We start from the raw sequence: 24504 nt of genomic DNA on the forward strand, positions 1-24504 counted from the left end.
GTATGGAAAATTTTATTTCAAAATTATTTTTCATTGTTTGATTAAAAAAATTAAAAGAAAAGATACATTTTATAAGTTTGTGAATTCTGACCAAGTATGGTTTCAACAAAAAACGCCAAATTTAAGGACGTCTATGACCGGCTACGGAAGAGCATTAAGGTCAAGAAAAAAAGCGCTATGAGAAATTCAGACTTTCATCTCTGAATTTTGACCCAAAAAAATCTCAGAATTTTGACTTTTCGCAAATTTAAGAGAGTAATGTCATAATTTCTCAACAGACCGTAACCTTTGTATTCATAGTCCCAATTTTTATCCGTAAAGACAATTTTAAAGTGATTTAGGTTTTCAAAATTCTGTTTCCAGTTTGCGGACGTTAGTGCGCATGTGCCCGCAGGGGTTTGTGGGAGGTTATCATCTCAGCATGCTCAAACTCTTTGGTTGTTTACTGGTTATGAACGGCTCAGCTGTTCTTTGTAAACCTTCTAAAGTTAATGAAATTCCGGGTCGTTGTTAAAGTCAGTCTCGTCGTGGGTTAAATAGTGATAACTCGAAAGCACCGGGGGAACTTTTCGCGATTTTAACCAGGTGAAAGTTCGGTTCGGTTTTATAACCAGGTGAAAGTTCGGTTCTGCCTGGGCGAATTAACCGAAGGTCAAAGTTCAGGGCAGCTGGGAGCTAACGTTTTATGAACAGGTGAGCAGAAAGTTTGAAAAGTTAAAGGTTTAACTCTAAAGATACAAGATCGCTGTCCCTTCTCGTCCAGTCGAATCTGACAGACGGTTTTTTAGGGTTCGGTTCCGGCTGTCGTGAGGACCATGGCGAATCCACTAAGGGGAGAAGTGGTTCAGCTTTACAAGAATGTGAGTGCTCCCGTCGCAAAAAATCCCGCTTTGCGGACTGATAGAAGATAAAGACTGTTTGTGGCTAAACTACTGGAATAAATGATCAGATGTCAGGTGGGGGTTAAATTCCCATTTCCCTTTATGATTGACAGGTGGTGGGGTAGGGACATAGTTAAAAAAAAATCACATCCTACATAAATATTGACTTGTCATCTGATGTCACTTCACTGACAATAGTAATGTTGGAGCCTCTTCACCAGTTTCTGTGTGAAATGGAAAATATTAGACCTTGCGTTTTGGAAAATGTCATCCTCCATTGTTGCATTAGTTCCAGTAAAGGAGAAGACCCTCCTGTCTAAGGGTAGGGATGTCAAGGGTCTGTCTAGTTGAGCAATTAGCTATTGTTCATATTTTATGACTGATTCTATAATTTTGTAAAATTATTAGTGTGAAGCCCGTTGAGATAACTGTGTTGTGAAGATGTACAGTTTATTACATCAGATAGACTTTTCTTTTCTTACGTATACAATTTTATGGGTTTTTCATTTAGATGGACTTCAGTGATTTATATGAAGTCTGAGCTTAATACCTTTTCTAATAGTTTGCTGGTTAAGCTACCTCAATTGATTAAAACAACCAAATTATAAAACCACAAATCTTAGCAATGATACACTTTTTGGACTGAAAATTAGTACATGAAATGTAACCCAAAAAAAAAAGTCTAAAACCACCTTCAAAGAAGAAATCTTCTTGTTTTCTTTGATTAAAAGCAGGCAACAGGTAATGCTGCTTCCACTCTTCGTCCTCAGCTCCTCTACCTCGGGCGGGAGTACCCCAAAGGTGGCGACTACTTCAGAGATCGTCTGCGATCTGCATTTTCAAAAAACAAATCGGTCCAGGACCAGGAGCAGATCAAGGCTCTGATTGCTCGAGGGGAGTTTGTGGCTCGAGAGCTGGAGGCGCTTTACTTCCTGAGGAAATACCGAGCCATGAAAAAACGCTACTATGAGGAGTGATGCTCGGCGGAGACTCTGACATTTAAAAAAAAAATCTTCTTTATTGTGTTCAACAAGCCTGATAGCAGCAGTTGTTCCTGAAGAGTCAGGTAATTACCCGAAAAATAAAAACAAAAACACGAATCCTTTAGTTGTTCCATGTCAGATTCCTGTTTGTGTTGAGGGGACGAAAGAAGACCCATCAGCCAGGTTGGCCCGACAGATTGGACAGGTGGTGTTATCCTGTTGGGTGGAGGGCAAAAAAGAAAAGGACAGAGGTCTTACTTTAAATAAAAAATCTCCATGTTTCACTCTAACTGCTGGCATGTTTGTGAGTTTTGCAATCTGAGAACTTGACATCAAGAAAAACATCCCAGACATCCCAGAAACTGATGGATATTTTGCTTTTCTAAAACACTGTTGTGAGATTCTGTCCGAAAAAAACAAACTCTTGTGTGTTCTTGTGACCCCAACAGCTTAAGCACAAAAATCTTAAAATAAAACAGCTTATCAACTTTGAAGGTTAGATTTGTGCTTTCTGCAGGTAAGTATAACAGTATTTCTTCTATAACAACTACAAAAAACAAAATGTGGATCGTGTTCTCCTTCAGTCACTTACCTTTAACCATCGATCGATACATTGGACATGGTAGTCATGGAAACACGGCAGCATCCTGAGCTTTTCCCCATCGTTGTAGTCACAGAAACATATCTGACACCTGCAGACAAAATGACACACTTGAGCTTTGAACTGGCGTCGGGGCCCTGTGAGCAGTGAAGGAGGAGACGACTCAGACATACTGCGTGTTCCCAGCAGTTTTGGCCGAATGGAATTTTTTGGTGGGAAACCTCTGGATTTCTCTGCGGCTAAGTTTCCTGGAGACCACAGCTCCCTGCCGCTCCTCAAACTCTAGAAGAGCCTGAAAAGGAAAGACAGGAGCAGCTGCGTCAGAACAAAGAAAACCACCTCTACCACAGAAAACAAAATTGCAGAGACGAAAAGAGAAGCTGGAAAGACGACACGTGAAAGAGATCATCAAGCAAAGATTACTACAAAACAGCTTTGCAATAGAAGGATGAAGACTTCATTATTACAGTCTTCTCCTCTTCCTCACCTCATAGTTGTTTCCCTGAATGTCATCCGAAAAGTCTGGAAGAATATTTCTCCTCCTGCTGCTCCGCCCACGTTGCCTATGCTGACCAATCAGATCTGCGAAAAACATGCAAGGCGTTTTAAAAAAAATTACACAATTACAGAGTAGCCTGGCCTTTTTTTAAGACCGACAAGAAATCGGGAATATTTTTGGTCATTTTCTTCAATCGTGTGGTGGAGATCATACCGTCTTCAAGGCCCACCAGCGGGGAGACAGCAGCCAACACCTGAGACATCCAGTGAGGCTCCATATAGGAGAAGTGCTGCACAGAGACAATCATGATCCCATTCCTGATTCAAGCAGCTTAGCTTCAAAAGACTGTTTACTCTGCTGAGCCTCATAGTGTCATTCGTGCTGTGACAACAGTTCTATGTGGTTCAGACCAATCTAAGTCAACAAGCTGCTGTTGTCTGTTTGAGAAGCAGAGAAAGTTCAAAACTGCTTCTGTGAGTCTGACCCAAACACCACCAGGAACCTTTGTTTGATTAGATTGCAGCCAAGCAGAGGTCTAAAAATCCTCTAAATCTACACTGATGAGCAGAAAGGTGTTTTGTTGTAGTAACACGTCTCCAGCAGTTTGTGTGTAACATTAAAACGTCAATGTTTGAATCCACAGATGAAGAGTTTTCTAAAATCAGAGCAAGTATACATATTTATAATGCACACTTTGAATTTTTAAATTCAGGTTTTAACTTTTTTAATAACGACAGGCTGCTCGGTTTGTGTTTGGGAACTAGGTCACCTTTATGCACATCTCTTTGCAGGTGCGTCTGGGATATCTACCAGCTCTGCAGAGACCCACAAAGGCATGGTGTGCAGCTGCAGCTAAGACGCTGGAATGTGTGCTTTTGCACTGACAGAAATCTTCTGAAAAAAGTTTTCAACTCTCAAAATAACCAACCTCAAGGGTTTCAGGTCTGGTACCGTTTATAACGAGTTTATAACAAGCTCCAATATTGGACTCTCGCTGAAGCATTTGTGGTCCAGGTTTATCCACGTCAGATTTGACTTTATGCACACCCTCAGATTTAACCCAGCCAACATTTTTAATCATGATAATGCAGTAAAATGCCGCCTTACCCTATGTGGGCTTTGCTGCAGTCGGTGCTGATGCTGGTGATGGTGGTGTCTGCTGAGCTGCTCCTCTTTATCAAACTGAGCCTGAACATCCAAACACGACAGTCAGATTTACAAGTGAGCCGTATCTAAGGCTGCAGGTGAATGCCGCTACCTGTAGGCTTCGAGCAAGCGCCTCGTCTTCCTCCATCTGTAAGGTGCGTACAGTGCCATCGTCCTCATCAATGAGGATGACGGGCTCCACCTCTGCTGCAGAACAGTGGATCAATGAGGAAGGAAAAAACATAAACGGCCAAAGATTTTCACATTCTGGGTTGTACGTCCAGGGGTGTTAAAGGTTCTCCAAACCTGGGGAGGTGTCTCCCTGCTCTCTGTTGAGCCATCTTCTCTCCTCTTCCGTAAGAAAAGACAGTGAGCTGGAGCTACATGCTGCTGAGGCTGATGTTGATGATGAAGAAGCAATTGTCTGAATCTGTTTTGAACTAACAACTGAAACAGGTGTGAGGTAGGATGTGGATGACCCTAAAGAGGAGGAGGAGGAGGAGGTTGAGGAGGAGGGGGTCTCCAGCCAGCTGCCCAGTGGTAAAGCCCTCAGAGAAGAGGCGGGAACAAAGCCGGTAGTCTGCTCAGTCAGTCGCCGACGCTTCGTTTTATGTGAAAAGTCTTGAGCTGCTGCTCCAGCAGAGCCTCTGATTCCCACCTGAGGACAAAAACACAGCAAACCCTCAAGGATGTGGCGCTTCCAGCAAGTGAGACGATGCAACACCAGAAACTCACAGGGCTCAAACGCTCCTCTATGCTTCGGAAACACTTCCGACGTTTACTGAGCTGTGGGCTGGAAAAAACAGAAGAAAAGGCCATGTTGATCCTTTTAAAACAGTCAGAAGGAAGCTGCACGATATCCCTGCAGATTAACAGAGTAAAACGCATGGTTCACAAGCTGAACCAAACAGATGGACTCGGATAGACAGCAGTCTCACATAGTGATGGCAGTAAACATGCAAGCAGACGACTCAGGCAACCAAGTTTCAACACTTTCTATTCAGGAACATCACAGCATCTTTGAATTTAAGAACAAATGGATAATAAATCTGTATCTTTCCTTATTTTTTGGCAATAAACGAGTATGCGATGTGAGAACTTAGCTTTCATTCTGCTCAATCATGTAATGTAAGTACGACATTTGCAGCTTCTGCTTGTGCCCTTAAAGTATTGAAATAATCATAAAGACGTGAAAAATATGTAAATTATACACATAATCTAATCAAGGTTTAATAACTATATATGTAATAACACAGTTCAGCCCAAACAAGTTGAAAAAAGCCAGGTTGTCTTATTCCTATTAAAACAACCAACACAAAGTCAAAACTCTTATTTTGGTGAGATTTATCAGTTCGGTTCGGTACCTGGGTGTCTCTGGAACGATGATGGACAGATCATGACACAGGACATCTGCGGGTTCCAGAAGAAGGGCTCGATTCAAAGATCCTGGACTGTCTGGTTCTGATGGACAGGGGCTGGTTGAGAGCCTGTCAGCCATGGCTTGTTCAGAACCGATAATGCCTGAACCCAAAATGTTTTCCCACCTCTCTGGACCCGAACCCCACGTCCAGCTGTAACAGATTAATCAGATAGCTAGCATTGTGTGTTCCGGTTTAATCCGTGTACTTCAACACATTAAAATTTGATCTAAAAAAGAAAACAAAGAAATCTGTTTTCATCAGTGTCGTAAAAAATATCCCGGGAACCGATCACGACCCGAAAGCAGCGCGTTTCTAACGTTCCGCCGTGAAATTCATCGATGCTAGCTCACGTTAGCTTTGATGCGCCTGCTAGGAACCTGAAGATAAACGATCGCAAGAAACACACTGACCAAAACTCAAACTAATCACGAAAAAAATCGATCAACTCTACCTGAACGTTGGATATGTGCTAACAGAGGAACCGCCACCTGAGAGGGATCCTAACAGGAAGTGCACATCGAGCATTTCCGGTACCTACAAAGAAAGAGCACCGAAAATTCCGTCCACTCTTTGATTTCGTTTTCTGTATCTTTGTAAACTGTGTTTATATGTATATATATAGATTTTAAATAACTTGAATTGATTTTGCCAATCCCGTCAGAAAACTGAATGAATTACGCATTGATAATGTAAAGTCATAGTCTAAAGATTGATTCAAAGAGTAGTTTTCATTATCAATTTCAACACTAATTGCACCAAATTACAAAGAAAAACAAACTGGACATAAATTTGTCTTTTTGAGATAAGCATGAAAATACAAATCATAAATAGGTAAAATCCTAAATGTGTGTAAGTTTGTGTATGAATGTGTGGGGGTAAGCACAGTAATGCCTCAGAACAGTTCAAGAGAAATATTGTTTTAAGAAAACAACATGAAATGTTTGAAAAACTAGTTTGGCCACATCAAACTGCAGCAGCTAGTAGCTGAGAGGGTCTCTTCGACTTGGACTGGACTTTTGCACTGAGCTCGCCAGACAAAGGTGGTTCTCCTGAAGCTGATGATGAAAGCAGCAGCAGGTCTTGGGGGAGAACTCTCTTGTTGACTGAAATTCTGGTGGTCAGAATGGTTTGTGCAGCCAAATGGAGCAAACTGTTTTTGGAATTTAATCTCAAAATGAATCTTCTAATCAGTTACAAAAATAAGAAGCAAAAGTTATCAATTTTAAAATAGTCAAAAAAGAAGTGGATAAAAAATAATGTTGGTCTTTGACCAAAAAACAGTTACTTGTGAGATCTGAAACAAAAGACCAATAAGAAAAAGCTCCAATTGCATCTCTCCACCCTTGAAACTGTGCATCACCCTTTGACCTCATAGGAGGCCTGAATCTATTGGCCAATGGTTGTTCAGCACATCTCCAGAGGATCTTACAGTTTCAAATTCAGGTCAAAAACTGTTCAACCATAAAAAAAAAAAAATGTGTTCCATATCATTTCTTTTAAATGTCCTGAGCATTTAATGTGTTATGACAAAAAAGTATTTCATGGTAAAAGCAGAGGTAATGTGAAAACAATGAAATCTGTGATAAAACAAGTTTGCATAAAGTTTTAATGAAGTTTATCTTAAACAAAGTTTAACATCAACATTTGAGTTCTTAATTTAAAAAATAACTATAAAGTTACACTTAAACTACATGCAACTTCATAGGTTTATTAAATAAATAAAGGGTTTGAGAAATCAAACAAGTCAAAAAGGCATCGTGATGAAGGTGGGTATGGGGAACAGATTGGGCCAGACGCCTTGGGACTGTGGACAGCTGCGTGGTGCCTTCATGATGACCTTCAGTTCAATGATTTTACTGTGTAAATCCTCTGTGTTGTTCAGAGAACAGAATTCACCACAGAATTCTTCATCTCACCCTCCAGGTTCAAACAGGTCTTCACCATCATCTTCAGCTCATCCACTGTCTCTGGAAATCCTTCAGTACAAACCCTCTGAATGTTGTCCCCAGCAAGGACGATGTACTGACTTCTACAGAGATGGGAAAGCAGGGAAAGAAATGTCAAAACTACAAGAAATGACCACTGAAGTCATAAAATTGTATAATAAATGAAAAACCACCCTCCCATAACAAGACCAATTTTTAGTTTGTCACACAAAGTTACACACACAAACAAAACAGTCAAAATTAGATCAAATTGATGACTCTGGTTGTGTTCAAATTCACTACTCACTACTTGGAACACTATAAAGCGTGTTTGCCATTTTGTAGTGCTGTCAAAAATCTACAATCCCAAATTTGAGTCCTCTAGAAATTTGCCAGAAGTCTCAGGAAAAAGAAAGTGTGGATCGATGCTCACTAGAGTAGCAAAAAAAAAGAAAAGAGGCAATATTTGAACAATTTTTCTGGTTTAATGTATTTTTTATCTATCATCGAAAGAAAACAGTAGAGAGCATGGCGTTCAAACTGCTTTTAAAAGTCACCGCCCTTTTTGTACTACATTTGAACCGTACCGTAATGATAAACAACCAGTAAACCTGTCTGCTCTATGCTGCTTCATGGTCTTACCCCCCTTCCCCTCCTATTATCACCCTCCTACCCCCCCCTCTCTCTAACGTCCCTCTCTCTTCTTCCCCTCTTTCCTTTTCCATCCGGTCCAACACCAAAGATTTTCAAACATGATTGAAATTAATAAAGTTTGGCCTCAATTACAAAAGGGGTTTATTCAGACATACCTTTGGTTTGTCTGAAGATTAATAACCCCTCTTGTTAAAATAAAATATGTCCAACACAAGAGGCCCTCAGCTCTCATCTGTTTGCCTAGCTGTTGGACAGGACAAGTTTAAAAAAAAAAAAAAAAAGTCAGGGCACCGTAGAGTTTTTTGAGTAGCTACAGAGCAGGGAGGGAATTCAAATGTAGCCTCTATTTGGAGACGTTTATCTGGATCCCCCCATTGCACGCTTGTTGATGTTTCAAGCCGTATTTACAAATTACAATGACAAAAAAAAAGCCTAGTATTAAATACCTCCATGTAGTAGAAACCCTCTGGGTGAGACCAAAGTCCTCCAGGGACAGTGGAACAGCAGTGCAGTTCCTCTGATTCTGCAACAAGATCTGCAGGAGGTTTCTTGGGGAGTTCATAGAATCAAAGGTTCTCCAAGTACCCGAAAAAAAAAGACTCAATGATAAATGAGGCCTTGTCCACAACAATAGGTACTTCGGGAATTTTGGCAAAATCAGGGAGGCCATTAGTGGTAGCAAGAGACGCAAATATGCCTTTAGTGTACACTTGGGCATACAGAGAGGCACGAGGAGTAAGAGACACAGATGAGACATTTTCATACTTTGAGCTGATGGCCTGTCTCACTGAATAATCCAAAATGTCTAAAGAAACAAGATGCACAGGGCAAGCATCTACTGGGGGCTTAAAAAGGCTGGGCATGTCCAGGAAGTAAAGCAGCATGGGTAAAATCGTTTTTAAATTGTTCTTTCTCGTCACAAAAAAAAAAAAAAAACTATCTTTGGCTTCAAAACATATAGTCCGACAGTCAAGCAATAGACCAAAGCAACAGATGAGGAAGAAACAAAATTATAGTTGGCTCTTAAATTGAAGTCCAGGAGATCGTCCTGCAGGAACCGCCATGGGGCCGATATTTTGTATTCCAAATAAAACGATTCAGTGACAAACGGGAGGAGGCAAGAAGTTCCACAATGTCTTTCAGTTCAAGTAATATTCTCCAAGTTATGTTGTTCTCAAGTGTCAGATGTCTGACCATCAGGGGTAGCAGCCTCAAGAGTCCAATTCTCATGTCCATTGCCCCCGATTGTTCCATTAACTTTTAAAGTCTGGTTTAGTTGTCGAGGTTGATTAGTTCTCTCTGATAATCAATAAAGGACATTGCGAATGGCAGTGTTTAATTCTTCAAGTGAGAATCTTTTGTCAGACATCAATTTTTGTTGACAAGCTAAATTCCCTCTAATAAGTCATGTAGAACATCAGGTGGAAGTCCTGTTACAGTGTGAAAATATATTTGTTAAAAACATTCACTTTTGACAACATCTGTTCCCCGTTTGAACTCTGACATGGTGGCTTCATAAGTCCTGAGAAGTTAAAACTCCTTTCCAACAACAAACAGCGTTTCTACATATAAAGATTCATGAAACCAGTAAGAGAATTTGCTCCCAAGTTATCAATAGAGACAAAAACCGCTGAATAAAGCCACCTTAGTTTTCAAGTATTTGGATGTCTTTCAAAGGAGCATCTAAAGTAATACCATAAGCTCTTATTTTTCAATAAACTGTGTTCCTTATTCTTTTTGGTGTCCATCCGCCATATGTCACGGCCGCTTTGTGGTTAATCTCCCAGGCTGAGGCAGGGGTCCGGCCCGTAACAGTCCTCCAAATCCACGGCAGGTAGGAGAGCAGCAAACTTGTTGAAGACCAGCAACTTCTTTTGAAGAACACTAACTGCATTTTTCAAGGATGACACTTGTTTTTTCAACCTTCTAGTGTGTTGGTACTTTAATTTGAGCTTTTTACGGGCTGCATGTAGCTGGCCCTGTAATACAACCATTTTCCTTTTTAATAGTAGTGGGGAGTCAGCAATGATGTAATTGTGGTCTAAACAGCAAATACTTTCAATGGCATTGCAGTTTGCCGTAACCCCCTCATCCTGCTCCGCACTGTCAGAAGACTCTTCTTTGACAATAACTTCAATTGGTTCATTGACATAGCTATGATCTTGACGTGTAAAGTTAGCGCCATGGCCAAAATGAGCTAAACTTGGGAACACTGGCTCATCACTTTCCTCTTCTTTTACCACGACGGCAGTAAAAGGACATGCTGATACTTCCACTTTCTTGCGGATGGGCAAATTGAAAATCGTTGGCACAGCTGTGCTCTTTAGCCTCTTTAGTCCCTATACAAAGAATCATTAAAATAAAATGTTAGTGACACACATTGTTATTTTGAATAATAACTGCAAATGACCATAAAAGTGAAAGAATTCATGTTGAAAGTCTTTACTTGGTTGTTGACTAGGAACTGATCTTCCTCAAAATGTTCGCTACACAGACGAGAAGAGGTGGATGGAGTCCAGTCCTTTCTTTTGATGTTAAGCAGCCACATCTTCAGCCGCTCAGGATCACGATGAGGTAATCTGGAAAGACCAGATGAAGGGAAACTTTAGTATTTCCTCGCTATATCGCAGTTCACCTTTTGCTTCTCTATTTCTCAACAGCGCACTGTGTTCTGACACTGATTGGCTGTTGATCTTGCCAATCAATCTCCTCCGTGTTGTCAGATCGAGCGTTTTCCCGCTTAATTGAACAGTTTTGATTTTGAATTTGTGGCCAAAATTTGCTTTGTGCAGGTGGAGATAGTCTGGGGTCAGTCTGGCGGTTTTTAGTTAGATTATTTTTTTGGGGTTTGGCTGATTTTAAATTACTTTTAGGTTGGAAAAGCATGATCATCTGGCAACACAGGTGAGCTTGCCAGAGTGATATAGATTTAGATTTGCTTTATTGTCATTGTGCATAATACAATGAGATTTAAGATCTAGATATAGATCTTTGATCGCAATAAGGTCTTTGTTTTCATTCGATAATACTGGACTTATTTTTCTATAAAGGTTTGAACTTTTGACAGTTTAAAAAAAGAGTGTGAAAATGTTTATGTCCGTCAAAGAAAAGTGTATAAAGTGTGTAGAGAGGATTTTCACAGCCTTAAAACTCCTGCAGTTCTACTTTGCAAGTTTCACCTGTTGCATAATACTTATGGAACGTATACCTCCGCAATTAACAAGGGACCCCTGTTATAATATCTTTTTAATAGTGGATATCCATGGAAAAGTTTGATTCTATTTATGCAGTCTTTAATCATATTTAAATTCGTACCACCAACAAAATCATTTTTTTGCTGGTTTTGATTTTTGAGTGGTTTGTGGTTCTGATTTTGCTGCAACAAAAAAAGAGCAATAACAAGTCAAACGCATTTTCATAAATTTCATTTTTTTGGTCTAGGGTAAGCTACTTACCGGAAAAACTGCAGAGTTGAATTTCTGCAAGGTCTGTTGACACATTTATCAGCACAACACGCCATCCTTTTTCTGAAACAGAACCACAAAGTAAATGCCCTGAAATGCTGGTAAATAAAATTATTAATGCTGATTTGAGAAGCAAATAAATTATACTTATAACTTTTGGTTTTGTCATTATAGTTCAACACAAACACACAAATGTCTAGTTCTAAGTGCAATTTATTTTCCCACAGACGGACAATATTTTGCTATAAATCTAACTTCATATTTCCAGCTTGGATGTGAGGGACAGAGGGCACCAAAAAATTTTATTGAGACATCTGATTGGTCATTTTATAACTTGAATAACTTAATGTCCCTAGTTCAAGTTATTCAAGTTGTAAAATGACCAAGATGCCTCAATAAGTTAAACTGAAGAAAAAAAAAGGATTAGCAAGCAAGAACATGTAAAAAAAAAAAAAGGTAGCAGGCCAAGAAGGGTTATTCTGACAAACATAATTTACAGAGTAATGGCCGTTTATTTTTCTCAAAAGAATTATAGAACACATGTCTGGGATTTTGGCTTCTTGGAGCCACCAGTCAGTCCCCACTACTCCAGTTCCAAACAGGAAGTATCTGCTGGATTCAACAAGCCAAAATCCCTTAGACTTCTTATAGAGAAATAAACAGCGGTTACTCAGTCATTCTATTTGTCAGAGAATAACCATTCTTAATCTTAATTTATTTATTTTAAACAAGTTTCTGCTAATCCTTTCTTCTCCAATACAGTCAATGCTTCGGAAATGAATGTCGTCATTTTCCTTCCCTAAATTGAAGCCATCCTCCAGACTTGCATGGCGAAAACGTCCGCTGTCCTACTCGGTAGTCGGCAAGCGCTTTCTTATAGAACGCCACAACTTTAACATAAAATTCACTTCCACTAAAAGACAATAACCACACGTGAATGGGATCCATAGCTTTTACTGGGAGTTATGTTCAAGGCAGACAGATGAAAAACTAGCTTCTTCTGTGAAAAGACGGCCACCCCTTTTAGGTTTATTTATTCGAGAGCCGGGGTCGAGCTCGTGCGACGCCACCCATAACAAAACGGCGAACTTCCGGCTTCAACTAAACGATTTCAATAGTCGCCATTTTTCCCCTCACGATATACGGATAACGCCATGTTGGAGCCAGACTTTCTCAGTAAACAGTAATTGGTCCGAAATCTGTCATACATGCGATTCACCACATATTCAGCCATCTGATTAGCTAGTTTCTAAATGCACAACAGAAAAAGTATATCAAATATAATTAGGCTTAACAGTCATATGTTAAGAATAAAATTATGAGCCTACCTTTAAAATTAACTGAAATCCTCAGATGGATTAAACTTTCCTGAGGAAAAACATACTCCTAGTCCAGAATACAGAGAGCCGACATGACGAAGAAAACAAACGATTAGATCGTGGAGGCACGGGTTGACCATAGCCACTATGCAGGGGCAGTGGTTTTCCTAAAAAAAAACTTTATTTACAATGCATGAGCAGACAGACTGTGTCCATTAACGAAGACTGTGGCAAGTACACTTACCCTATAAGGAAAGAGGAAAGTAATTTGTGATAAAATTAAATAATATGATAAAATAATATTTACTAACATGCACGCGTACATAGTCATGTATTATTAAGGAGTTTAAAACAGTTTAAATCTGTCAAATATTATAAACTCTAAAAAAGCACTTTTGTATTATAAATCACAGATAGTTTTCAAGGAGATTCTTTTTTTAAAATATTGTCATACATATTTAATATGACACTCAAACACATGAACAAATGGGTCAGTTTTCTTTTTAGAGTAGTCTTTCTTCCTGGCATCTCAGAAAATCTTCTGCTTCTTTTATTTTAGATTTAAACTATTCTCAATCTAAAATACATATAATCACTTCAGAAACAAGTTATGTTTGTCTTTACTTGCAAGGATGATATTTGTTGCTGCAACATTTTTTTACTGTGCTCGATTATGGTGATGTTTTATACACACATTTCCCAGTCCAGGCTCTGCACATTTTGGATTCAGTTTTTCATGCCTCCAGCCATTTCATCAGGAACAGTGGTGCACGAATGTGTACCTATGAACTGGCCTGCATTGGCTCACACACACTGGTACAGATTTATATACAAGGAATTCATTGGGCTGCTCACTTCGTATTTAAATGTGGGTCTTCAGCAGATGGCTAACAGACCTTCAGCTCTCAGCTCCCAGGATGTTTCTTGCCGTCTGTCCTTTGTGTAAGGACAGAAAAGGGAAATATGAATCATTATTGGGCCCCTACAGGCTGGAAATCTATGCAACTGCAGCTGTTGTGCTACCGTTTTATTAGATTAAATATCTTGGGTTGGGTTGCAATGTGTCAGGACTCGCTTAAAAAATAGATCAGCGGATCCGTTAAATAAATAATAACATAAAATAATAAATGTATAGTCATGGAAGAAATGTCTGTAAAAACAAGCTGTATTACAAGTTTAACATTGATAGACATGATCATTGGATTTTAACAAACATGCAGAGTTTTAAGTGTAATGACTAAAATACTTTGACATTTTAATCTGAAATACATAAATTTCAGTTATTTGGTGGCTGTTTGTTAACTATTCCACCTGCAGTAATCAGAATTGAGGAGAACAAAAAATTGATCCCAGACGTGACTTCTGTTGGTGACGAGATCAAAGAAAAAAGCTGCAAGCAGAAGTTTGAGAGAAGACATCACTTTCCAGCCACTACAGACAGCTGGTCTCTTATACGGCCCAACCCATCCAACATGGTGTCCAGAGACTCCTTACTCAGCTCTACAGTCACTGTGGAAACCGACTCCATGTCCGTGGACTGACACGGATCCTCCAACTGGAAAACACAAATGATTATTCGGGGACATCATGTGACTCCAACGATCAGTGCAGACATAGACATGACGACAGGATGCGACGTGGTCCGATTGTGGTTTGGGAACTCACCTTCAGCTGAACCAGGCAGGTTGGCATGGACATTCGACTGACTGAGTCTGAGCCAGTCACCAAGTCCACCCTCCAGTCCAAGTCCTTTAGCTGAGGGAGGGAGACTGCAAACACACAAAAGCACAAAGTTTAAAGACCCACTCTAATGAAAATCAGCGTTTTCTTGCTGCATTTTTCTGATGATGGAGGTTCCATTTAATAAAGCTCAAAATTGCAATTCTGAGTATGGTATTTCTTTATTTAAATCGTGAATCGGGAACAGACGAAATAATGCAATTGAAAAAAAGCCTGTAGCAGTGACATAGCGGCTACAGTTGGTGCGCCACAAGCTCCCCACTCTGCTCCATTCTGATCCATGTACGTCTTCATGTTCCTTGTCCGAGCTGGCATCTGGCTAAAAAATGTCCGGCTGGATAGCCTCAATATAGCTATCCAGAGAGGGTAAACAAAGGGAAGATGGGAAGTCAGGGCAGGCTTGCTACATGCCAACAGTCCAACACACAACTCAGAAGTAAATTTCTGATTAACTACAGTCGCTGTGCAGAAACTATGTCCCAGAAAACTAAACAAAAAGAAGTCCTGTCTAAGCCTGACTGATAAGACTAAAAAACATCTTACAAGAAAAAAGGAAAAAAATCAACCAGTTGATTTGATTTGATTTCTTTTCACGAGACCCCCCAAACACAACAGGCATTAGATACATCTTCTAAAGCTACACAAATTCCAAAACTATCCAAAAGGCGTTTAACACAAAATGCCTGATTGTAAAGGGGTAGACAGAAAAATATATCTTATTTGTATTCAATCCCTTGGGGTAATCTTAATAGAAAACAAAATTACAAATGGCCTTCCCTACATGCAAGTTCACTGTAAATCAATCCATCATGTTAATACATAAGAAATATGCTAAAATGATTATTTATAACTTTTCCAACATTTTCTTTAGGAGAAAATGTTACATTTTTGTGTTCTGTACATTCAAAAACATATGTTCAACCTTTTGAAGCATTCAGTTGAGCTACCCAAAGTTTTACACCATTAACACAGAAACACATTTGCTGTTTGATGTTCAAAGTTAGATCTCCTTCTAAGGTTTCCATCTTCAGAAGTTAAGACAACTTTTGCAAAGCATCTGGCAGAGCTTTTCAACTTCAAACAAGTTTGCAGTTCTTTCAGGTCTGAATGCAGTTTCATGCTTTAAAATTAAAGAGAATTTTTTATGTTGTAGTATTTTTTAAACAAAGTAATAACATCCAATTTTGAGTTGTTCCCCTCAAACCGATGAAGGTTCAGAGAGCAAAGGAGAACCAGAAACACACAGAGGAAGAGAGAAGAACAACATCCACTCACCCTGCTTATCGAGGGCTCCTGTTCTCCATGCCGGACTGAAAGAAACAGCACAGAAACAGAGGGTTTTGCCTTTAATGTGAGTTATGCCTCCAGACCTGACATTATCTTATCCCCTTTTCTATTTTACAAATGTACCGGTATGTTTTATGTCTTGAAGGCGGATAAAAACCTTCAGCTGTAATTCCACCCGTCAATCAATCACTTTATTTTTAGAGCGCCTTTCATCAACATGCGTAATATGTCTTTTTTTTTTAAATGTAAAAGACATTTATAAATAAGTTTAAACAATAAAAAGTCGTAAAACCCCATAGGCTAAAAACAACAACAATCAAGAAAAACAAAAAAATGTAGTGCCTAATAGTTTGAGAAGGCAGTGTACAGATTAAAAATGTACAAATAAATAACCATAAAAGCCACAAAAACCCAATAACCCAAATAAATAAATATGAATGCTAATTTTAAAATATGTGTCTTTAATTTATATTTAAATATCTCCACAGATGCAGAAACTCCTCAGGCAAGTTACTCCACAAATGAGGAGCACGGTACTGAAAAGAGGCCGCTGTGAGTCCCAGTTCTCATAGTGAGAGCAGCGTCTGACGATGTGAGAGCTCTAGAGGAAATGACTGACGAGGTCTGATAACTATTAAGAAAGAGAATTTTAAAAGGGTGATTGCAATGTGAAACAAACGTAGACGTGGATTAACTGGTCTTATAATATCTGACTTCACTCGTCAGATTCTAAACGATACAAATGAAGCCTGAGTTTAATGCACTCATCTTAATAAAGTTTTGTTTAGTTCACATACTTCTCCACCCAAAAGCCTTCAATTAAAAAAATAAATTCAGATCTAATAATTAGAGATGTCCCACATAAACCCCAGCTCTGCACCAGAAGTTTACCTGTTCTCCAGCAGGATTTTGGTGATCAGGTTCTTGAGGCTGGAGTGAAAGGTCTCAGGGAAGATGGAGAGGATCTGCTCTGGGGAGCTGAGGTTGTAGAAGAGGATGTGATGGGATAGGGTGTGGAGGGACTGGACCAACTGTGGGACAGAAATCACAGCCGCTTTCAGTCAAAACCAACAAGTTTAGAGTTGAATAAGACATACAGCATAAATATCACGCATATTAAGTTTTAGCGCATTTAAAAACACTCATTCATCACTTGTTTTATCAAACAACTTTGTCACTATAGGACTCCGAGATTTAATATCCAATATCCAGAGCTTGAATTCTGAAATAATCCAAACGATACGCACCAAAAAGCAGCCGTAAACCAATGAGAACCGGTTTGAAAAAACAATAAACTTTCCAATTTCAAATTTCTACGGGGAGAAATCGTTAACAACATCAGTGCCTGAAACTGAATTTTGATTTTTCATAAAAGTTCCACTCCGATCATCTTTCAATCTATTGTAAAAGCGTTCTTAGTGGTTTTTTAAATTATAATTATGCCGGGTGAGGGCGGAGAACATCACGCCTGCCTTTATGCATGGCTGATCGCAGGTTGGCATTTATACAGAGAAGCCAGTGTGAGAGGACACCTGAAATGGGTTTATTTGTTAAAAACTTCTTTGTGACAACTCTTCTTTTTTTTTTCTACCCTAGAATCCATTTTATTATTTATCCAGTTTTATAAATGAGCCCCTCTGGTTTTAAAATTGATCATGAACAGCACAGATCAGGTTCTGCAGCCTCCTAAGAGCGTATTTTCTTTGATCTGTGTCTAATTTCTCATCAGGGCTCTGACAGACCACAGGAAAAATAAAAAGGCCCAAAAATGGGCAGAAGTCATAAAGGTTTACATTTCTGCTGTTTGTCTCCAGATTTAGGTTTTGCTTGTTACTGTGATATGCAATAACGCCCGGTTTTGAAGTGACACTGCTGTTATTATTTCTCCAGCTTTAAACTCTGTCTTTCAGACTGGTGAGCAAAAGCAGACTATAGGAGCTGCTGGCCTGGATGCGCACACGGGGACAGGGACGGGGCTTACCTGAGCTGCCTGGGCTGCAGAGATGCTGAGCGCTGCTGCGGTGTTGTCCGTCAGTTGCCGACTTGGACCGCTGTGACTCTGGACACAGACTTCTCTGACTACATCTTTAGAAGGAGCCTGAACAACAAATTCAATGGAAAAGTGATGTCAAAACGTACACACAATTAAACTAGGAGTGTAACTAATGTCATGTTAATAACGGACCTAATCGATTAATGGATTTATATTCCTACAATCCAACCAAAGCGATCTGAGGCAAGTTGTTAATCAAATAAACCTTAACATTATACAATCATTTCAAAGTAAAATAAATAGATTATACTAATACTGGAAAATACAATTTTGACTGAGACTAAAATAAAAACGACAAAGTGCATCACAGGGGACAACACGCACATGATGGCAGCAAAAAACGATAATTCCAGTTCAATGTATGGACAACATTGTGCAAAGAAATGTGACCAGAATATTCTAATAATGTTCCCTTTGGATCATTTTTAATGTGAAAAAAAACACAGAAAACCGAACTTTAGCAAACTAAAATGTGAATAGATTTGACATTCATTCTTATCTACTTGTTTGTTTGAACACGTATTTAATTCACACTTCATTATCTTGTATGAAATACAAAGGAATCTAGAAAACTTCAGCTGCAGTGTTCAGTACCAGGTATTTCGGTCACACTAGTGGAACTGGAAGTTTTGGCTAAAGATTTCCTGGATCCATTTTTTTTCCATTTATTTAAAATGAACCAAAATCGACTATGAATCTGATCAGCAACCAGAAATTATGACAAAAATCGCATTGTTGTTAAAATGAATCGTAACACCCCATATGTAAACACACAGATTAGAAACTAAAGTCTACAGAGAAACCAACAGAATCGCGGGAGCAAACGGCTACGCTTAACTGACATTTCCCTGATATAACATTTTAAAACGTGACAAATAAGGATGAAAATAACTCAATTTCTGTGTGGAAACACAGATTTTAGTAAACACAAACCTTTAAGAGAAGCTGCAGATCAGAGAAGACCTCACTGGAGACGGTAGCAGCCATGTTAACATGTGACAGCGGCAAAACGAATCACGTGACCGCAAAATGCCGCTCCCTCTGACGGGAATTGAAGTCCGGAATTAGATTAAGTCAGCAAGGGCACATATAAAGCAGTAGTGTTTTCATAGCTTTGATGTCAAAGACCGTGATGCTTTCTTTTGTGTAAACATGGTATTATTTATCGCTAAATTTCATATACACAAAAGAAAATTTTCCAATAAAAAACCGGATTTCTTTGTGTTCAAACTGGAACTGCAGCGTTATTTAAACTTAATTTCTGCTTCAAAAAATACAAAAGCTCAAAAAACAATTAGCATCTGTAAATCTTTTGGACTGCTGACATAGATTTACTCTCGCATTTTCTCTTTTCTCTTTATTTTTTTTTTGTTTCTTTTTATTTCTTATTCCCTTTTGTGTTTATTATTAATAATTAGTATTTTTTAAAGAATGCAACATGTTTGTTCTGTATTCAGAATTCTATTGTACATTAAATGTGCATAATTGTTGTATTTTCTTGTTTTGTATGTTGCAATTGTTCAATAAAAAAAAAAATAAATAAAAAAAAAAATATATAAAGCAGTAGTGATGAACACCACCAAATCTTTATTGTCAGATATAGATAAAGTTGTCAAGAAATTGCACTTTAGTTTGGGCGTTTCTTAAAAATAAGATATCTCTCCAGTGGTTAACTACATCTATAGTTGAATAAAATCAACTTCGACACCGAAGAATTCCAACAGGGACGGTACTAAGAAAAAAATGAACATTTTTAATTTACCGTCTGAAACCTTTTTAGTTAGTGAAAAACAACTTGGTTTCTTTAAATATTCAAATAACATTTTTATTTAACTAGATAAAGGAAAGGTCCCACGCATTTTAAATCCAACGCAGAAAGTTATTTTGGCATCCAAGCATTTTTTCTATAAGAAATAAAATATTTTGGTTTGAAGAATAAATTACCTTGATTATGATTGTATTATTTTTTTATTGTTTTTATTTTTATTCCTAATAATGTTTATCCACCAAAAGGTAAAAGATACCAACAAATGTGTTTATTGCAACATTGGGAACATATTTGTTGTCAGTGTGTTTCATAATGTATGTGTGATAAAATTTGGCATATGTTGTGTTAATATTTTTAAGGGTAGGTGAGATGAAGTATTTCAAAAGTTTGTTTATTAAAATGTATTTGGGAGCCGGTTTAGCTCGTGCTGGTTTGCGGCGCCTTCCGTCCGTGAAACCCAGGTTCAAATCCGGGCTGCTCCCTATTCCCTCCTCTACTTCTGTGCCGGTCCCAAGCCCGGTTGCTTTGAGAAGGTTGCGTCAGGAAGGGCATCCGGCGTAAAACATTGCCAAATTTACCATGCGACTTGTTCGCTGTGGCGACCCCTGATGGGAGGAGCCGAAAGAGAAACAAGTTTATTAAAATGTATTCACAAAATCTTGGTTGTCATGGAGAAATACAAAACACTTTCGTGACAAAAAATGTTTTATTTGATTTAATATTTGTAAAAAATTAAGGTAAAACACGATTTTTTTGTTCTCCATTATATAACATCCCGATGAGTTTGAAATTAATGTGTTGGTCCGCAGACACAAAAAGGAGCTGGTCACACCTAATGTTTTTGTAGGTGAAGCCTCCGAACCATAGATGTCGCTGTTGTCAGACAAATTGACTCTAGATGTGCGCCTGTCGGTTTAAAGTTGCACCGGAAGTCTGCTCGTCCTCTTCTACCAGGCCGATCCAACATGGTGGGTAAAATCTTCATGTCAGTCTTCGAAATCCAGACCAATCCTAACTTCGTAGTGGTTCTTGGTCGCTGATCGTACAATTAACAGAAACAGTAGACCTAGTTTTACCCAAAATATATTTTATTGGTGGCATTAGTATGGGGGAAATGGCTTTATTGCCTTGTAGCGTAGAATTGATGCTAGCGGAACCGGTCTAGACATGGGTTATGTTGAGAGTTGTAATAGTTTTGAGTTGACAGCTCATAAGAGGTGAACATTATTTTTTATTGGAAAAGTCGCTGTTTTATTATTTTTGTATGTGTTGAGCGATCCTGATTAGTTAGCCTTATGCTAACACGGTTCTGTTAGCACGACCAAGGGGGAGATCGTGCAATGCAAAGCTATGCTGAGTAACTGACTTCTTTAGGCTCGTTCATTAGTCTTTAGTTTAAAATATATATATACCGTGATTTAAGATTTTTAAAATCTTTCCTTACAATTAAACTGATTTAGACCCTCTTGAGCCCATGTAAGTCCCTCATTATGCCTTTTATTATTCTCTGGATTTTATTTGCATTTTCACTAAGATTTCTTTTGGGGTAATGGGAATTGTTAGTGTAACAGTCCAATTAGACCTGCCTATGACTTTGCAAACATGTAAACTCAATGAAGATGTGCATGGCATTTTTCTCTAATTAGCATGGTTAACACCTGTCCCTGCTTGTAAGATTATAACAAATTTGTACGACTTGTCTTGCAGGGACGAGTCAGGACCAAGACGGTGAAGAAGGCCGCCAGGGTCATCATCGAGAAATACTACACCCGGCTGGGAAATGACTTCCACACCAACAAGAGGGTGTGTGAGGAGATCGCCATCATCCCGAGCAAGAAGCTTCGCAACAAGATTGCTGGGTGAGGAAAGTTTGATTTCATTTGATATGGTTTCATTTAAGCAATCAAAGAAAGAATAATGCACAAAACAATACAATCAGCAGTTATACATTCATACAAAGACGTATCAAACTTAATACTGTGTATCCTCCTGTAACGAAAGGTGGCCTCGGTGTCTGAGTCGCTTGGTCATTAAAACTACAGGAAGAAAAATTTGTGAGACTTTCCCGTGTTTGAAGGACTTTCTGTTCCTATCAGACCCCATTTGCTCACAGACATTTGCATCACCAGTATTTCAACATGTGATTGTGCATATGTTGAACTTAAAGGCTTTGTCTGCATGTTGATCTTTAACTGCTGTGGGCTCCTGCAGGTATGTGACACATTTGATGAAGAGAATCCAGAGGGGTCCAGTCAGAGGAATCTCCATCAAGCTGCAGGAGGAGGAGAGGGAGAGGAGGGACAACTATGTCCCAGAGGTCAGTAAAGCCACAATCTTTCTACTGCATGGAAGCGGTTCACTCACAACGCTGTTTGTGTTCTATGATCAAACAGATTTGAACTGGAGAGACATTGCATTGGTCAACTTTTTAAATGTTTCATTCCTGCTGGCTAGCGGCTAGATTGCTAGTTTTCATTTAATCTTGGTTCAGAGTGTGATGCTTTACTCAGCTGACCAAGTTTCACATTAGAGGCTTTTGGTTGACCATGGCTGTCTAGAGTAGACTATTCATATTATTTGTTTGCTGATGTGATTCATGGTCAATGTTTGTTCATTTTGAACAATCTTATTCACTGACCTAAATCAATCCAGGAAATCTTGATCCAAAACTTTAAACTGAATACATTTAATTTAAACATCTGTGAGTGTTCATGTTTTTAACCTTGTTTCTATGTGAAGCATGCGTGTAATTAAAAGTAGAAAATCATCATTTAGTGTGAACGTTCATCTCAGGTCCTTTTTAACAGAGATGAGGATCACTTTTAACCAAACTGTAGGGTGTGAGGTGTGACTTTTTTTTCCTTTTGTGTGTCCTGTATCGAAAGTGACCATGGCGTGCATGTTGCCAGGTCATTGATAGTACAGGAAAATCAAAGTGAGAGCATTTTCCCGTGTTTGAAAGATCTGTTCTTTTTGAACCCTGGCGCTCTCAGACAAAACTCAATGTTGAATTATTGTGTCCTCAGTTGTTTTTGTTCAGTGCAGCAGTAAAATGATCAGGAGTTAGAAGTTCACTCTGACAGTAATTGTGCATTTATTTGAAACTCTAGGATTCTTGACACAAATATTTAGAAGTAAATGTAAATCTATATTTTTACAACCCTAGCTGATGCATCACTCAGGGCAATATTTAGTTTATTATTCTCAAAATATTTTCTTATAATGGTTACAACAGCAGGCATGTATCATAAAGAAGCTGTAATACCCTGAGTATTCTGTTCAGATGATGGCTGATGAAATGCTTGTTCACCTGCGCAGGTGTCTGCTTTGGACCAGGAGCTCATTGAAGTGGATCCAGACACCAAGGAGATGCTGAAGCTGCTGGTAAGACTCTGTGGCGGCCAAATGACTGTTCTAGTCAGTGAACTCTGTCAGTGTGCAGTTCTGTTTGTGCTGCATCTTCCTCACAGCTTTACTGTCATTGAGCGGATTCAACCATACGAGCTGCTGGAAAAAACGCTGGTTTCTCTTTGAAGCCGAAAATGTTGGTTTTTGTCGTCGGGCTCTTCGGCGCTGCTGAGGAACTTCCACTCAATCGAAAACGTAGATGTGAGGAAGAATCTCAGAAGTGGAGTTAGCTGTAAGACGTTTAATGATGTGTTGAGTGTTTGATCGTGGTAAGGCACCGCTAAGCTCGTTAGTGATGCGACTGATTGGGTTGGTCAAACTTGAAGCCAAAGGACGGATCATCTGAAAGCAGAGATAACGACGTGGAGACGATATGAAGACGCTGGACGTTGTTGGTCAGACATCACCCGTGTGAGGATTTTTGTGTGGAGGAAGGAGGCCGTCACTAAAGCTGCTCCACTTTAGATCACACCAGGTTTTTAATTCTGACATAACTTTGACTCCAGTCTAAAGCTAAACTTTGATTTAAAACTTCAATTTGAGGCGTTCTTCTGGCAATTTTCTGTACATATTTTCCTGATTTGATTTTTTTTAAAAGAAAACCCCCAAAATACCTCTGATCCCCTGGACATCAAAGTCTTATTTAGGGTTTTTGGTTTATCTTGTCTTTGTTACAGAATCTCGTGTTTATTGATTTAAGGTTAGAATTTAAATTAAATGATCTTGATTTTTGGTGTGGTGTTCCTTTTAAGTTTTAATGTCGAGGTTTAAATCTAAACTGTTACATTGCTCCTCTTTGAAATTGTTTTAACCTTATCCACTCAGCTGAAGGCTTTTCAGTGTCTCTGCAGGACTGTCAGGTTCTCTTCCTGATGGGAGCCATCAGACTTTTAGAGATCTCACTTCAGTCCAGATCTCATCTCCTGTCTCTCTTTCCTTCAGGACTTCGGCAGCCTGTCAAACCTGCAAGTCACCCAGCCCACTGTCGGCATGAACTTCAAGCAGCCCCGAGGAGTCTAGCTTCTGTAAAGTATCTTCCTAATAAAAACCGTTTGGGACAAACACTGACGTGCAGAACTTTTGATTTCAGAGGTGAAGACCTGCAAACCTTGAAGTTAAAGAATTGCTGCTCTTTTGTCAACACATTATTAGCTCTGTCAAAACTTCAAGGGAAGATCAAATCATTTCTGCAAAGATAGACACTTAAAGCATTCCCAGTGGTCTTTTAATTATAATTTTGCTATAAATAAAAAATAACTGTCTTTTTCTAGAACATAATTTCTGCAGAGCAGCACTAGTTGTGGGCGGGACTGTTGTCGTGGAGAAAGTCTGCCATCATTTCCCATTCGTTCACA

General features: G+C 39.0%; 4 protein-coding genes and 2 non-coding genes across 11 annotated transcripts; 4 read left to right on the plus strand and 2 right to left on the minus strand.

The window, feature by feature from the left end:
• Positions 1-391: 391 nt before the first annotated feature.
• LOC101164055 (electron transfer flavoprotein regulatory factor 1) lies at positions 392-2358 on the plus strand. Of its 2 annotated transcripts, none has more exons than XM_004069795.4 (3): positions 392-693; positions 789-860; positions 1652-2358. In XM_004069795.4, the coding sequence occupies exons 2-3, from the start codon at positions 816-818 to the stop codon at positions 1856-1858; spliced, it is 252 nt and encodes an 83-aa protein (XP_004069843.1). In that variant the 5' UTR covers positions 392-693; positions 789-815; the 3' UTR covers positions 1859-2358. The 2 variants fall into 2 exon arrangements, with proteins under 2 accessions (XP_004069843.1, XP_004069842.1); XM_004069794.4 differs by having other exon boundaries at positions 393-693; positions 764-860.
• Positions 1880-6065, minus strand: LOC101160975. Of its 2 annotated transcripts, none has more exons than XM_011476413.2 (11): positions 5983-6065; positions 5475-5681; positions 4846-4903; positions 4417-4768; positions 4223-4314; positions 4072-4152; positions 3178-3253; positions 2953-3047; positions 2639-2757; positions 2457-2556; positions 1880-2080 (listed from the first exon to the last, which is right to left on the minus strand). In XM_011476413.2, the coding sequence occupies exons 1-11, from the start codon at positions 6054-6056 to the stop codon at positions 2000-2002; spliced, it is 1335 nt and encodes a 444-aa protein (XP_011474715.1). In that variant the 5' UTR covers positions 6057-6065; the 3' UTR covers positions 1880-1999. The 2 variants fall into 2 exon arrangements, with proteins under 2 accessions (XP_011474715.1, XP_004069828.1); XM_004069780.3 differs by having other exon boundaries at positions 4223-4317.
• A 1054-nt stretch (positions 6066-7119) lies between these two features.
• commd9 (COMM domain containing 9) lies at positions 7120-19019 on the minus strand. 4 transcript variants are annotated; one of them, XR_002290436.2, is made up of 12 exons: positions 18907-19013; positions 17902-18018; positions 16812-16951; positions 15909-15943; positions 14559-14662; positions 14388-14448; positions 13749-13829; positions 12903-12960; positions 11566-11637; positions 10557-10689; positions 8557-10449; positions 7120-7560 (listed from the first exon to the last, which is right to left on the minus strand). XR_002290436.2 is itself a non-coding variant. In XM_020704216.2 (6 exons), the coding sequence occupies exons 1-6, from the start codon at positions 18958-18960 to the stop codon at positions 14311-14313; spliced, it is 588 nt and encodes a 195-aa protein (XP_020559875.1). In that variant the 5' UTR covers positions 18961-19013; the 3' UTR covers positions 14037-14310. The 4 variants fall into 4 exon arrangements, 2 of the variants coding, with proteins under 2 accessions (XP_020559875.1, XP_011474716.1); XR_002290435.2 differs by having other exon boundaries at positions 12903-13829; XM_020704216.2 differs by lacking the exons at positions 7120-7560; positions 8557-10449; positions 10557-10689; ... (1 more) ...; positions 12903-12960; positions 13749-13829 and having other exon boundaries at positions 14037-14448.
• A 1590-nt stretch (positions 19020-20609) lies between these two features.
• Positions 20610-24213, plus strand: rps17 (ribosomal protein S17). Its single transcript, XM_004069783.4, has 5 exons — positions 20610-20709; positions 21449-21600; positions 21953-22058; positions 23060-23125; positions 24092-24213. The coding sequence occupies exons 1-5, from the start codon at positions 20707-20709 to the stop codon at positions 24167-24169; spliced, it is 405 nt and encodes a 134-aa protein (XP_004069831.3). The 5' UTR covers positions 20610-20706; the 3' UTR covers positions 24170-24213.
• On the plus strand, positions 21729-21857 carry LOC111947587. Its single transcript, XR_002873467.1, has one exon. It is a non-coding gene; the product is annotated as a small nucleolar RNA SNORA71 (small nucleolar RNA).
• Positions 22613-22737, plus strand: LOC111947586. Its single transcript, XR_002873466.1, has one exon. It is a non-coding gene; the product is annotated as a small nucleolar RNA SNORA71 (small nucleolar RNA).
• Positions 24214-24504: the final 291 nt, after the last annotated feature.

The sequence above is a fragment of the Oryzias latipes genome, chromosome 6 (assembly GCF_002234675.1).
Source record: "Oryzias latipes chromosome 6, ASM223467v1".
NCBI lineage: Eukaryota > Metazoa > Chordata > Actinopteri > Beloniformes > Adrianichthyidae > Oryzias > Oryzias latipes.

Bases quoted from the DNA above. Each gene is read 5' to 3' on its own strand.
- LOC101164055 (XM_004069795.4), top strand. From the start codon at position 816: ATGGCGAATCCACTAAGGGGAGAAGTGGTTCAGCTTTACAAGAAT. The intron at 861-1,651 runs GTGAGTGCTCCC...CTTCGTCCTCAG, and splicing joins TGGTTCAGCTTTACAAGAAT to CTCCTCTACCTCGGGCGGGA.
- LOC101160975 (XM_004069780.3), bottom strand. From the start codon at position 6,056: ATGCTCGATGTGCACTTCCTGTTAGGATCCCTCTCAGGTGGCGGTTCC. The intron at 5,682-5,982 runs GTAGAGTTGATC...AATCTGTTACAG, and splicing joins AGCACATATCCAACGTTCAG to CTGGACGTGGGGTTCGGGTC. The intron at 4,153-4,222 runs GTAGCGGCATTC...TTGGATGTTCAG, and splicing joins CGCTTGCTCGAAGCCTACAG to GCTCAGTTTGATAAAGAGGA.
- commd9 (XM_020704216.2), bottom strand. From the start codon at position 18,960: ATGGCTGCTACCGTCTCCAGTGAGGTCTTCTCTGATCTGCAGCTTCTC. The intron at 18,019-18,906 runs GTTTGTGTTTAC...TTTGTTGTTCAG, and splicing joins ATCTGCAGCTTCTCTTAAAG to GCTCCTTCTAAAGATGTAGT. The intron at 14,449-14,558 runs GTGAGTTCCCAA...TGTGTTTTCCAG, and splicing joins CCTGCCTGGTTCAGCTGAAG to TTGGAGGATCCGTGTCAGTC.
- rps17 (XM_004069783.4), top strand. The intron at 22,059-23,059 runs GTCAGTAAAGCC...TCACCTGCGCAG, and splicing joins GGGACAACTATGTCCCAGAG to GTGTCTGCTTTGGACCAGGA. The intron at 23,126-24,091 runs GTAAGACTCTGT...TCTTTCCTTCAG, and splicing joins AGGAGATGCTGAAGCTGCTG to GACTTCGGCAGCCTGTCAAA.